The sequence below is a fragment of the Idiotropiscis lumnitzeri genome, chromosome 11 (assembly GCF_059441095.1).
Source record: "Idiotropiscis lumnitzeri isolate Australia: NSW breed Sydney's pygmy pipehorse chromosome 11, RoL_Ilum_1.0, whole genome shotgun sequence".
NCBI classification, from domain to species: Eukaryota; Metazoa; Chordata; class Actinopteri; order Syngnathiformes; family Syngnathidae; genus Idiotropiscis; species Idiotropiscis lumnitzeri.
This window is the reverse complement of record NC_142401.1, coordinates 14326837-14340622: the sequence shown is the minus strand read 5'-3', so window position 1 is coordinate 14340622 and position 13786 is coordinate 14326837. Positions and strand designations below refer to the sequence as shown.

Below are 13786 nucleotides of genomic sequence, written 5' to 3'. Positions count from 1 at the left end.
AACAGACCCCAGACTGTGTTGCTCGGCCCCTACACGTCCTCCACCCTCATGCTGAGCACCGGTTCCCCCCAAGGATGCGTGCTGAGCCCTCTCCTGTACGCCCTCTACACCTACGACTGCAGCCCGGCCCACGGCAACAACACCATCGTCAAGTTTGCTGACGACACGACAGTGGTCGGTCTGATCTCGGAAGGTGACGAGACAGCCTACAGAGAGGAGGTAAAGAGACTGACAACTTGGTGCAAGGACAACAGACTGCACCTTAACTCTGCTAAAACAAAGGAGATTGTCGTCGACTTCAGGAGGAACAAGACGCTGCCGCCCCCCCTCTGCATCGAAGGCGTGTGTGTGGAGAGGGTCCACACGTTCAAGTTCCTGGGAGTACAGATCTCCGATGACCTTTCTTGGAGTCACAACACCACAGCAGTGGTAAAGACAATAAAGGGATTTCTATTCTATTCTATTCTATTCTCTCCAAACACTACCACATGGTGGAACCCGTTCCACCACCACGTCACCGACCGACTTTGAAGTCAAGTGGGCTCGGACGAGTGAGGTTTCGCTAACGTCCACTCACGCGGCACAAGCTGGCATCCGTTAGATCAGCTACATTTGAACAAATACTCCAGAATCTGATTCTGATTCAGATTTAGAATGACCTCCAAGAGGCCCATAATGTGATCTTTATGTCTTACCTGTTGTCATTGATGTCTGTGGTGTTTCCTGTGAACACAGAGAGGTGTGTGAAGGGAAGACGCAGGCTCGTGCACAGTGAGCAGCAGTGTCACATGCATTTAACACCAACTACCTGACAATGTTATCCTCCAACATCCCCTTTGGGAGGATCCAGTCCACTTGATTTTTTGGGACTCCTTCAATCCACTTGAACAAGTGGATTATACAGACTGGGGATTGCAACATGTCTGTGTTGACTCGGGCTTATTCCTGCTAGAACAGCGCAGGTTGACTGACATGCTAGAAAACTGGCTGAAGCGTGAAAGGCCATCCCACAACAGTGTGTGACGGGCAAAACAAGAGGGATAGGCTTTTGTGGCCCTTGTGTGACACTAACCAAAACAACTATAGTGACGAATGGAATGCCGTCCCACAGCACTGTGTGACCATTCTGACATGCTAGGCTTTTTTGGCCATCTATGCTTCTTTGTTACGCAATTGAGGCTCGTCAAATGCAAACCTGTGCAATAAGCTTGGACCATGCCGTTTGTGCAATAGTGACTGACAAAAGCGATGACTGATGACTGTTGAGTGAGGAGGAGTGTGGTGACATCCCATAGTAGCACGTGACCAGTATGATGTGCCAGGCTTTCGTGACTGTGTATGATTCCTCCACATGCGGCTAAAATTCTTGAACGGAAAACGTGACCAGACCGGTGACCGACACTAAATCAATAAATCATTGATGGACAACATACAATATATAAGTGCAGCCGGGCAGGTCGAGGCAAAATGATTTTAGACTTTAGTTTTATATGAAGGTGGTGGTTCGGGCTCAGCTCATGTCACGCTTGTTTTATTTGTTCATATTACAGAATGTTCTTTGACACGCCAGTGAGACAACAAAGCACTTATTGCTTTTCTGTCAGAGTGCTTTCTTAGATAATCGTCCTAACTTTTATAGCTCACTTATTTTCCACATTTGCTCAAATGATCACAACGACATTTTCCGTCTGAAATCACAGTAAAAAATAAGTAATTTGACTTATTATTACCTAGACACAAAAGAACAATACTCCGAAGGAATCATGTCTGCAGTCTGTGCAGAACAAGTCAGTCAATTCAATTAAGTGGCTGCTCGGAGAGAAGATAGTAACTGCATTTCAGCCTCATCCTGTGTCCCTGAACTGTTCAGGCGGGGGGGGATGATCATCGTTTTGGCTTCTCATGGACTCGAAAAGGGAAGGTGCGCAGGCTTAGTCAAATTATATCCCAGTTTGCGTTTTTCAAAGATGATAATGCTCAGTTTGGATCGACAACACAGTCTTAGAGGTGATTTTGGCATTTAAAGCCTCTCGTGTAGCTGAAAAAGGCGACTGTAATATGATTGTACCTAATCTTGTGGGGACAATAATAGACTTTGGCTCATTGTGATTCATGTCTGGAGCTGTCGCAAATTTCCTGGCTCTTTACACAAATGTAATGACATGGCTATTGTGTGGGAACCGCATTGGGTGTCCAGATTGTTAGACTCTCCGAGTTGATGTCGTTTGTAGGGAACATTTATGGCAGATAATGAAGCTCTAAAACGCACCACGACGCTTCTTTTCATGAAATGTACCAAAGAGCACTTTGGAGGTACACCACATTCACAGCTTTTACTGCTCTTATTGAAATTCATGGCACACGAGTCCAAATATATGCATCCAAGGGAGAGTGGAAAGAACCAGGACACTGCACCACAGCTACTTAGGAAGCTGTGTCAAAAAATGTCACATTTGAAATTATATTAGTCCTCAAGTTGTATGGATGCTGTCGGGAAGGAATTAATTGACGTTGCAGTGGCATCTCAGCATAATTTCAAGTTATAAAAAATGTTTTCCATTTTGGGGCATTCAACCATGTTTTCACTACTGCAGAACACTGAGGGGTAATTTCTAAAAGCCTCGTGGCATGAAAGAAGCAAAATCCAGTTGCAGAGTTCTAGCTTTGCTCCAGTTTTGACAGTTACTGAGCAACCGCCATCATTTTCTCAGAGGCTGACATGGACCGCCACAGACACGCTTATCTGTCTCCTCCAGAGGGCTTTACCAAACTCATATCATGGACGCCATCCATGGAGTGTGTCTGGGTGACAAGAATGTATGATGCGAAAATAGAGACTCAATCACATTAGTCACTGCAACGAAGGCCAAAAAGAAAAAAAAGGAGGTTGCTGAGAAGAAGTTCCCTCCGCTCACAGATATAATAACACATCCCAATTTCCTGACAGGCTCGGAGGTAGCAGCTCACCGTTTTCGGAATCAAGCATCTCGGTGGTGTCGGCTTGGCTCGGCGGAGGCCTACAAAAAGCGGAAGGAGAAGCTCAAGATAAGCAAACGGAAAGTGTTTCATTTTGATTTGTACGTCAGCAAAACACCGTCAGCGGGGATGTAATAGTAGGTAAAAAAAATAAAAAATCACGCTTCACATTTTGCGCAGTCAGGAAAAAACTTCAAACTGCTTTGCTTTTCTGTAATCAGGAACACATTTAATCACATTCATGTATACAAAGTAGATCCAATGAATTACAAATGTGGTGAATTTTAGCCCATGTTTGGATAAGAGTGTAACAAAAAATAAGAAGAAGTGAAGCGCTGTAATCACTTTCCGGATGCACTGTTACAGATTATATATTTGTGCAACATTGAAAGTTTTCCTTATTAGGAAATGAATGAATGCAGAAGAGCTAACAGTTTAAACGGTGTGAATTGTTATGCCATAAAAACACGTAACATATTTGTTTTTGCTCGGGCTGTGAGAGGCTGGGTAAAGGCTATTAGAAGTTGCTTTAGTGCTGTGTGGCACACAAAACACAATGAGGGACTCACATATTCTGAGTGTAGTTTTGGTCCAAACGTCTGGCGGGTTGATTCTGGTTGGTCTCGGAGGCTGTGCGATCGCGTTCCGGTGCCGGGGCGGCAGCTTGTGGAGCTGGCGGGTTGCTGCGGGGAGTTTCGTCACTGGCTGAAACCGGGTGTTCGCTGAGGCCTCGGGTGAAGATGGCGTGCGTGGGCGAGGGGTGGCCAGGACGCACAGCCTTGGCTGTTAAAGATGAGGCATTTTTCAAAAGCAAAATCACCAGCAATATTCATGAGCACAAATGCTTAAATAAGGCTGCTTGTGTCACCCACTTCAACAAATAAATTCCTTAGCTCAAATAAATACAGATAAAGCGTGGAAGCTCTATGGTTAAAATTTTGAAATCGAAAAGCACTGCTTGACGGGTGGCCAAGTTGTCAGACGGCTGGTGGTTTGTAGGAAATAAAATACGTGATGGATAACATCTTAAAATAAACAACAACACTCAAGTCCATCCTTGAGCAGTCGTGAAAGAAAAAGCAATTTGGAGTTTGGGGCCTCTTCCTTTGCAAATCTTATTGAAAGTCATAACACGAAGAGACAGATCACACACTCATCACAACAGGAACGTGTGGGAGCTTTCTCACGGTGCAATTCGAGAGCAATTATCATCTGTGAGGGTGATGAAACACACAGACAGCATGTGTCACATGTGAAAAGTTGATAATTACATGTCCTCTCTTGCGTTCTATCATTCTACATAGCAATGAGATGAAGCTCTCAGCATCTATTAAAAAATAATAATAATGTGTGCTTACTGTAGCTACACTTAGGCAGGACTACAAATCTTTCAGCAACCAAATAATTAGGCTTCACGCAATCAGGTTGTTTGGGGTCAATCAACAATCATGAGATTTGAAAAAAATCAATACTCGATCACCGATTTGACCAGAAGATGGAGGAATATTTAAACAACAATCACAGTCAAACCCCGCTATAAGAAAATTAATTGCAAAAAAAAATAATTGAAACCCCCCAAATTCCTCCCCAAATGCTCATAAAGCTTAAATATATTAATATTAAATGTAATGTTTACAACATCTTCCTTCTCTGACATTAATGAAAAACAAATGCATGAATATGGCGCGTCATTCAGGTGGCTGCTGCTTTTGCTCAAACTATTGCGATCTTGTATCGACCGCTCTAAACAAGTTCATGCACTTAATTAGCAGCAACACGAAGTAGCCTACGAAACTGGCTGTGTTGTACAAGTCCCGGTGCCCACAGACCGTAAGGATTATTTTCTTCGACGCTATTTGTCCTCTTTTTACCTGGTGCGTCTGTGATGTAGTAAGCACTTTCTCAAAGCCGTTTGGCTCTGGCGTAGCTGTGCAGATTTGCACTTCTCTAAATAAACGGTATCCATCAGTGTAAATACAGCCAGATGTGTCACATTAAATATACATGGAAATGGAAAAAAAATGTGACATCATCATTAAATCAGAATTGGGCACCAGGACCTACAACGTCAATCCAGCGTTAAATTAAATCTGTGCATCTGACCGGACGAAGCAAGTTGACATCCTGAAGGTGGCGCTATACCTATATGTGCGGCGTGAGGCCGTCGGAAGGGATTCCTGGCCCTCATCATGACGTCCTTGATGCGCTCCACTTCCTGCCGGTAGCGCTGTCGGTCCTTCATGGCTCCCTCTTTGGCCTCCTCCAGGGCGCCCTCCAGTGCCTTGACTCGCTCGGCGGTGGACCGAAGACGCTTCTCCAGCTTTGGCAGCTCACAGCGGAGGTCCGCATTGTCGCGTACTAACTGCAACACAAACAACAAAGTCAGCGTGGATTACAGTAATCCCCACGCTGCGAATAATGAAAAACCACCACATGGTGGCTAATTTTTCTTTTTTCTTTCCTACTGAAGTGAAGCTGTCGCCCCTCCTGACTCAATATAATTCCACAGAAAGCCTCCAGAAGTCCTTTGGCAAGCCTCCTATGAAGACTCCAAAAATAACAAATTCTACTGATGTTTTTCACTATTTTTACATCAAAGAGATTTATTTATTGTTTTAGTTCAACAGTGTTGGAATTTGCATACATATATTTTATTTTCATAGTATCGATGTGAGTTTGGTAGGTGTGGAAGTGGTTCGTAACTGCAGTGCGCGGGACCTCTGCTCATAGTCGTGGCGTTTGTTGATTTATCACCACTGGGTTTGTTCTCGATTCCTCCAGCATCAGCAGCGGGCAAGCCACAGTACGATTAGATCACTGCAGCAGTCATTAAGAGCAACCCTGGCCTCAAGTCCACTACATTTGTTTACGCCAGCCATACTGGAAGCGGTACAATTTGAAATTTCACCAAGCCATAACCCGAGCACGAGAACTAGCTTTTTCCTTGCCGGTTTTTTGACACATATTAGAAAAGAGAAAACAGATTCAAAAAGGCTGGTCACGTCAACATTAAGGTAGTCTGTTGTTTCAATGTTGTTATGTTAAACTATTAACATAGTAAGTGTCCTATCAGTGACATTATGTCCTTCATGAAAATTTACTGAGGGGAGCAGTGCATATGGAATTGATTATTTCTGTTAATTCCCAAAGAGAACAAATCGTCTCCAGCCTCGTTTGTGTGCGCCTGCATGAGACAAATTCATTTGCGGTCACTAAAATCCAAACAACAATTTTCCGCTGTGCTGCTTCGGTTCCCCGAAGGCACCTTCCTGCTTCAATGCTTGCTGCTGCTCTTCTTTTTTTTAATAAACTTATTTATTTATTTTGCCAAGGAGGCGCTCGTGAGAATTTGCTGCGCACGACTGATTGATGATCCTGAGAGATGCTTTCACCCAAAGGGGAATGACAACAACGCACGCTGCACACGACGCTAACTTTTAATCTATTTGCTTTGCGTTTTTCTTTTTTTTTTGTCTTCCAAATAAGTCGTTTCGGGCTCGAGTACAATCCAAACAGTACGCTCTGTTCTCATTTTGGGCAGAGGACAGCTAATGACTTTGTTACTCTGTCTCTTTTGCTGTTATGTGTTGCTTGATATGTGCCGGTTGGAATTACCTGTTTGTGAACATTTGTCAGCTGGTCAAGGTTTTTCTCTAGAAAGGAAATCTTTTGCTTCTGGGTAATGTACCCGCCGCTGCTGTCACGCTCCATCTCTGCACTCTGGCAGTGAAAAAAGCAACATGTAGCTTGATATTCAGGACAGGCTGGGCCAAAAGGAGGTGGACACACACTTTCAAACTGGTTCATTTGAATGCAGTTGGACATTTTTTTGCAATCACAGTTAGGAAACGTTTGAATCGAAACGTTTCAGTCATCCTTTCTTTTATCCATTCTTCAATTATTCCCACATTCCTTTGAGTCTTATTTAATTTCTTCCTTTCTCCCTTCTTTACATCTTTCCTCCCTTCCTCTTTTTCTGCCCTCCTCTTCCCTTTCTTTCTGCCTTCCTTCCTTCTCTTCTTCCTTTGTTCCTTCCTCCCCCCCTTTATTACTTCCTTTTATATCCCTCCTTCAACCCTCCAGCCGTCCCAGATTCTTTCTTTGGTCCTTCCCTGCATCCTTTTACTCACTCATCCTTCCTTCTTTTTATCCTTCCATTCTTCCAACATTTGTGTCAGCCTTCTTTCATTCCTATACCCTCCTTGCCCCTTGCCTTCTAGAGTCTTCATTCGCCAATCTTTCCTTGGTCCTTCCTTCCATCTCTTATTACATCACCCTTCCTTCTTCGCATCCTTCCCATGTTCCTTCCATCCTTGATACCTTCCTTCCTCATTCCTTCATCAACTTTCCAGCCCCATTTCCTTCATACATCCTTGTTTCCTTCCGTTCTACCTTCCTTTATCCAGCCTTCCTTCGGCCGGCCTTCCTACATCACATGCGCCCATCCCTACATCATCTTCCAACCTCAAATCCATCAATCATGTTTTCCTTCCCTATTCATTTATGCTTTCTTTCTCACTTCCATCAAGCATTCCTTGCTTTTATACCATCTTTTTTAACTCCATTACTTCCTTGCATCCATCCTTTACGCCTACGCTCGATCCTTCCTATCGCCCTTCTATTATCCTTTCTTCCATCGAATAGGAAAAGAAACTGACAAAGGAAAGCAACTGGCATGTAAATGATAACCTACAAGTGTGTTTTGTTGTTGTTGTTTTTTTTGTTGTTTTTTTGGTGGGGGGGGGTGTTGGCCATGGAAGAGTGAATTGAAGTTACTGTGACAAAGGAAAGCTTCTCAGTAAAATATGAGCCTAAAATCCTCTCTATTCATCTCAATTGTGTGACTTACCTTTCTAACGCGAGTGGTGAGGTCTTGGACAAAGAACTTGCGCAGGTTGTGGAGTGTGTGCAGCTCGCGGGCCTAAAACAGAAGCAGGAGCGAAGCATAATTAGCAGTATGTGGTCAGGCCGTGACACCAGAAGTGATCCGAGTAGTGACTTACCACCGTTTCTTCCAGACCCTTGAGGTCTTGCTTGGATTGCTCATGTCTCTCGTGGAGAAATCTAAAAGTTGCCACAAAGAACGAGAATTTAAATTAAACTTCCATTCGACTTAGAGTGTGAGCTGTTCTTGTCAGGAGTTTTTTTTTTTTTTTTTTTTTTTTTCTTTTTCAGAAGTGAACAAATCTGCCATGTGATGCAATGTGCTGCAAAGGTCAGCGCAGAGCCTATTTGGCAGCTGAGAAACAGATGAGGAAAAATCCCAGACTTCACAGAGATGCAATATTAAAATAAACGGCAGATTGCATCAGTAGTGTCTGGATCACCAGCCATTATATTAGGGACGCACGAGACATGTCCAATAACAGTATCAAACATACTGTCCATACAAGCACTGTATAATAATGAACAACTGTTTCCACGAGATGGGATCAATGGATGGATGGACAGATGGATGGATGAGATTGTAGAATGATAGACATACAGATGGACGGACTGACAGAAAGATATATGAATGCATGGACGGCAGGATGGATAAATGACAGATGATTGATTAGTTAGATAGATCGATAGAATGAAAGTATGACTCTGTGTGGGCCTTGCAGGAGAGTGGGCATTTTCAGCAGTTACTCATTTGCATAAGATAGAACAAAAACCCCTGCCACCTAAAAAAATAAAAGACAAAAATAAAAACAAAAACCAGCACATTTGAATTTCAAAAGAAGTAGGATGGCTTTGTTGTATTTTGATGAAAGAATGTACTCAAAACATATGAACAGTAAGAATTCCTCAAAGTGAGCTAAGATCTGCTATTGACAATGGTACAAAGCCATTGATAACTGTTATTAATTGAATTTAATTAATGAAATGAAAAAATATTCTAAACACCATCATTCAGCTACCTACCAAGGCTACACTTTTTGTCAAGTGGTGTTGTTTCATTTTTTTATCTAGCTTGACATGAGGGGTCATTTTATAATAGTTGAAACTACAGCCGCTGACATAATTAAAGCAGCTCGTAGCCATTAACGGGCCCTTGAACCCACTTTTCACTTGCCAAGTTAGTCAGTTGTCGGGCATGCTGTGGCCCCCAAAAAGCAGATTCTTTGGTGGGAACAATATTCAAACAGCAATTTCAAGAGGTCCTTTTGATTTGGGATTCTTGATTCTCATTCGAATGTGCAGGTGTGCCGAACGTTCTGGACAGACAATTAAGAAGAGACTCTAAAGCAAGAGCGGGGTACCCAAGCTCTTTTCAGGTTATTATAGGTTGCCCATCACTGCTGGCGAGAAAATGAAAAAAAAATGGAAAAGTGAATGGGATCAAGATGGAGGATATAAAACAAAAGAGGCGAGTGGCCCAGTGACTTTTCCCAGGGGGCGAGAGTTTGAACGCCGGCCAAAAAAAGGAAGCGGCAACTCACGTTAGCTCCTCCAGCTGTCTGCTCTTTTGATGCTCTCGACCGCGCAGACGTTCATAGTCGGCGAGCAGTTGCTCCAGCTCCAGCTCCTGTTTCTGGTTCCAGCTGAATGGATGCGCACACAAAAGGACATTTTAGATCACCAATGCAATCCCATAAATTGAACACTTGTCATCCTACTTCTCAATTTGTAGTCGGTATGCAGGGATCTAAGGGACACACTGTATCTGATTTTGGGGCTTGAATTATTGTTGGGAATTTTTTTTTCCTGTTACGTTTGGTTAATTTCGTGCTTTGAAAGGACATTTTCTTCATTTAGTTGGAAAAATAAAAGAGATGCAAATTAATAAAACAATCAACAGTTACACAAAAAGTACATTAGGACTGTCCTAAATGATTATTTTACTCACAATTAATCAATTGACTAATCTTTCGATTAATAAATCATTCTTAATCATTTTTAAACAATTGTTTCAACTAATACATTAGTTATTTTTTGGGGAAAATTATGACAACAAATTATTACATTTAAAAAAAAAATGTAGTTTGATTTACAAAAGTGTACATGTGGGTTATTTCATGGCCATGAGCAAATGTCGATGACTAATTGTGAACCTTGAGAGCCAGAAATGAACTCCTGCTGTGACACTTTTTACCAACATTAATTACTTAAATGAGCTCATCATTAAATATGACTTCTCCTTCTATTAGCACTCCCCCTACGTCCCTGTATAGCACGAGAAGAATGAGGCACTGACTGAGTTAAGTCGTTGATGATCCTCTGCTGCTCATTGATCTTGTCGCGCAGGTTGCCGAGCTGCTCGTTGTGTGCCGCACTGTGCAACTCCATCTGCTGCTCCAGAGCCTTCTGAGGGAGCCAGAAAATGAAGTCTCCTTCCCAACTATGTCATTTGGGTTTTGTTTGTTAGACTACACAAGTATGTAAAGACTTTTCAAGGGTACCAAATTAACAGCACAGTACCCAGAGAAATAAAAGTGACTTCACTAAACTCGCCTTCACAAAGTTGTAAGCACCCAAAATATTTCAATAAGTGGATGATTATTATTATTACTAAAATACCATATCCATTATGCAAGTAAGTTTAGTTCTGTGATATACGCATATTCTTCGGATTCAACGCACGGTCAAAAGTTGGAAAGTGTACCAAAATAATTGATACAAAGTGTGCCAATTTCACACCATGATTAGACTGTGCCTTTCACAAACAACAGTGGAAAAAAATGTTAAAAAGGATCCTTTGACAGGGCCTTAAGTATTACTTAAATATAGCATAGTATATTAAAGATTGTGCAGTTTGGTTCAGTTCTTTGTACAAGAAATTGGACACAAAGGAAAGAAAAAAAACGGTTTTAAAGTTGTCTAGGGCGGGATTAGTAGCAGGTTAGGCGAATTAAAGTCAAATGACAAACGAGCAATTGTCAAGAATGTCTCGGTAAAGCAAAATACACAGAAGAGAATAGAATTTTCCCTCTCTGCTGTCTCGCCTTCTCAAAATTCGCAGCGAAAAGTTAAAGTTGTTTAATGGTAACGATGGCAAATCTTATGGTGTCTAGTCAACCAAGGGTTGAGCGATTGGGAGAAACTGAACTAGAACCAATTAGAAAGTGACCTGAAGCAGTTTCCAGTTTTTCTACTGCTGCTCTTTGTTACCCTGAGGCACCAAAACAGCCTCTCGGATGTCATTCTGGGTGCTATCATGGACATCCGCTTTGGGTTGTCGCTGATTATATTGTCGCGTGCGCAGCACACTTTATCGGTAATTTCGAGCGTTACAGACTCATCTAATGATTTTTTTCTTCATCATGTGTGAGATCGTTAACATTTTAAATATCAGTTTAGATGTAAAAAAAAAAAAATCAACACGGGTGGTGTCTGTTACACAATACTGGAGAAATAGTGAATCAGTTTAGATGAGTACAGAAGCAACACAAGGAATGCATATGGAATACAAACAAAGAGTAAAGCAAAGCACACACCAAAGAGCACGCAAATTCACCCGCACACACACACAAATAAATACTGACAGTCTGGAGTTAGCAGATAGCGATGTGAAAAATGGCCGCCACATGAGGTTATTTTCTCTTGTTGTTGTCATGGTTACCTGCATGTCACGGCATCCCTGGACAGAGCCGTTCTCCTCACTCGCCAACTGTGACACGGTTCCTGTAAGATGCACACAAACAAGCACACGCAACCGCACACATAAATATGATTGGATTTTGTGGTTGTTGACATGGCTGCCGGCTTTGAGTGTGTATTCCCGCCCCTTCCCACCATGCAGCGTTATCTTCACGTTCCTGCGAGGGATTCTGGGATTTTCCTGTGTCACACATATACACTCACAAGCACAACACAAAGCTCTCTGTCTAGTGGGTAAAAGAGTCAAATCAAACGGACTGACAACCATTTACACCCACAGACACACCTCCTAGTATGGGGAGACGTCTTTTACATAATAGACACTTCAAGAAAAAGTATGTGAGCTCTTGGGAATAACCTCGATTTTGAAATGAAATGATCATGAGGTTATATCTGATGAGTTACAATTATTTTTTTGAAATATGTTTTTATTATTTTTTTTTCTCATTTTCTATCAGTTATGTAACTTTTTAAAGTGCAATACTGCAAACATGTTTTTACAGCAGATAATGGAGGATAGGTTTCAAAAGAATCTGAAATGCGTCCACTATTGGGTTGCTGGCTGGCTGGTTCAGATAAACACAAACAATGCACACTAAAACTTCAAGGATTTTCTGTACAAAGGGAATTTCGTAGAGAAAATTTTACTCAAAAAAGACTAAACTTGGTTCTCATAAACAGAGTAAAATTTGAGAGTAAAATATTAAGTGTAAAAACAGCATTAAAATTCACTCTGACATTTCTACACCGAATATTTTACTCGCAAATTTAACTCTATTTACTGGGACGAAATATAGTCTTTTTACAAAAAATGTACTATAAGAAATTTATTGTGTAGTATAAACTAAATTAAATTAAAATCAATAAATATATATAAAATAAATTCAATTCAATTCAATTCAATTAAAAAAAGCCAATTAAGAAACAAAACAACACAATTTTGAGTTTTATTTGACCTTTGAGGATTTTTTTTTTCCTTGGCTAGAGATAGTAGAGAGGTAGATATCATATTGATTGAGCTGCTCCTCTTGAACTAATCCACCAGTGGAGTTTCTGTGAAAGGGACCCTTAGGAACAAGCGCTCGCATTGCCTCGGGCGCGTCAACCTGTCCATTTTCTCCCCCTGTCAACATTCGATTCATTTTCTAGACTTTTGTTGCCTTCCGCATTTTATTCGACCTGCTTGACAACAGCATGTATCCAAATAACTAAGGATGTCACAGAATGTGCTGTATGCGGTATACTATTCTCCGCGGAGATCTGGCTGGACTGGATTTGCTCGCAGCGCTGATTAATCACAGCTTCAATCTGCTTTTCTACTCGACAGATATCGATAAGACCCGCCTTTTTCATAAAGTATAAATACGTGTTTGACTGCTGCTATGATGTTTCGTAGCCGACACTCTGAGATAGCAATACAGAAAAATGTGCAAACACAGCACGGGTAGGGTAAATGTTGATAGCCCTTGCGTTTAATTAGATGTGTTACTAATGAGTTTCAGTGTTGCACTTTAAAAGTTATTTTTATACTCACTGGGATATACAGAATTTTCTGCATGAGGCACGCCAATTGAGTGCACATAAGATTTGTACTGAAAAAAAATGTGGCTCTAAGAAGTCTAATAATTTTGTATAGTTTTGTGTCAGTGGAAGTGTCCTTTTTATGTATTCCTTATAAATAAGCAGTGTGATTGAAGACTACATTTTGTTGATGTGAATATGAGCGTGAATGGTTGTTTGTCTATTTGCGCGCTATGATTCACTGGCGACAAATCCGGAGTGGACCTATCAACACTCAAAGTCAGCTAGGTTAGTCTTCACCTCACCTGTACACCAAATGATGACAAAAGCGAAAGAAAATACATGGGTGCATATTTCTTATTACTAAAGAGCCAATATGGAAATCACTCAATCAAAACTGAGCCTTATTATCTTTATAAAGGCAGATTTTCTGTATTGGATTTGATCACATATCTAATGTGTACATGTACTGTACGATTTTGTGCTGTGAATGCACATGAAGGTACATAAACAGTGCCTTTTAACACAGCAACAACTTTGCTAATTAAAACAGAACAGACTCAAAAGAAGAAAAAAAAAAATCGAGATTTAATTAGTGTATTTTCTATAACTATAGAGCGGCCCAACCGGTAAAAGAAAAATCCACAGAAAAGCCGCACTGTTGTATTAGCCGCACGGTTCAAAAAGTAGCGGCTTATAGTCCGCA

The 13786-nt window shown here is 41.4% G+C and overlaps 1 protein-coding gene across 4 annotated transcripts in view; it reads right to left on the bottom strand.

Annotated features, from left to right (window-relative positions):
• kif5ab (kinesin family member 5A, b) overlaps window positions 1–13786 on the bottom strand; it is an 83311-nt gene that overhangs the window by 8940 nt on the left and 60585 nt on the right. For 3 of the 4 annotated variants that reach the window (XM_088309644.1, XM_088309642.1, XM_088309645.1), the window contains exons 18-27: window positions 11522–11583; window positions 10157–10266; window positions 9402–9503; window positions 7980–8040; window positions 7826–7897; window positions 6592–6696; window positions 5119–5338; window positions 3546–3759; window positions 2968–3017; window positions 696–723 (exon numbers count right to left, since the gene is read on the bottom strand). In XM_088309644.1, coding sequence (XP_088165770.1) covers window positions 696–723; window positions 2968–3017; window positions 3546–3759; window positions 5119–5338; window positions 6592–6696; window positions 7826–7897; window positions 7980–8040; window positions 9402–9503; window positions 10157–10266; window positions 11522–11583 — 1024 coding nt within the window. The remainder of the gene's footprint in view (window positions 1–695; window positions 724–2967; window positions 3018–3545; window positions 3760–5118; window positions 5339–6591; window positions 6697–7825; window positions 7898–7979; window positions 8041–9401; window positions 9504–10156; window positions 10267–11521; window positions 11584–13786) is intronic. The other variant, XM_088309643.1, reaches the window with a different exon arrangement.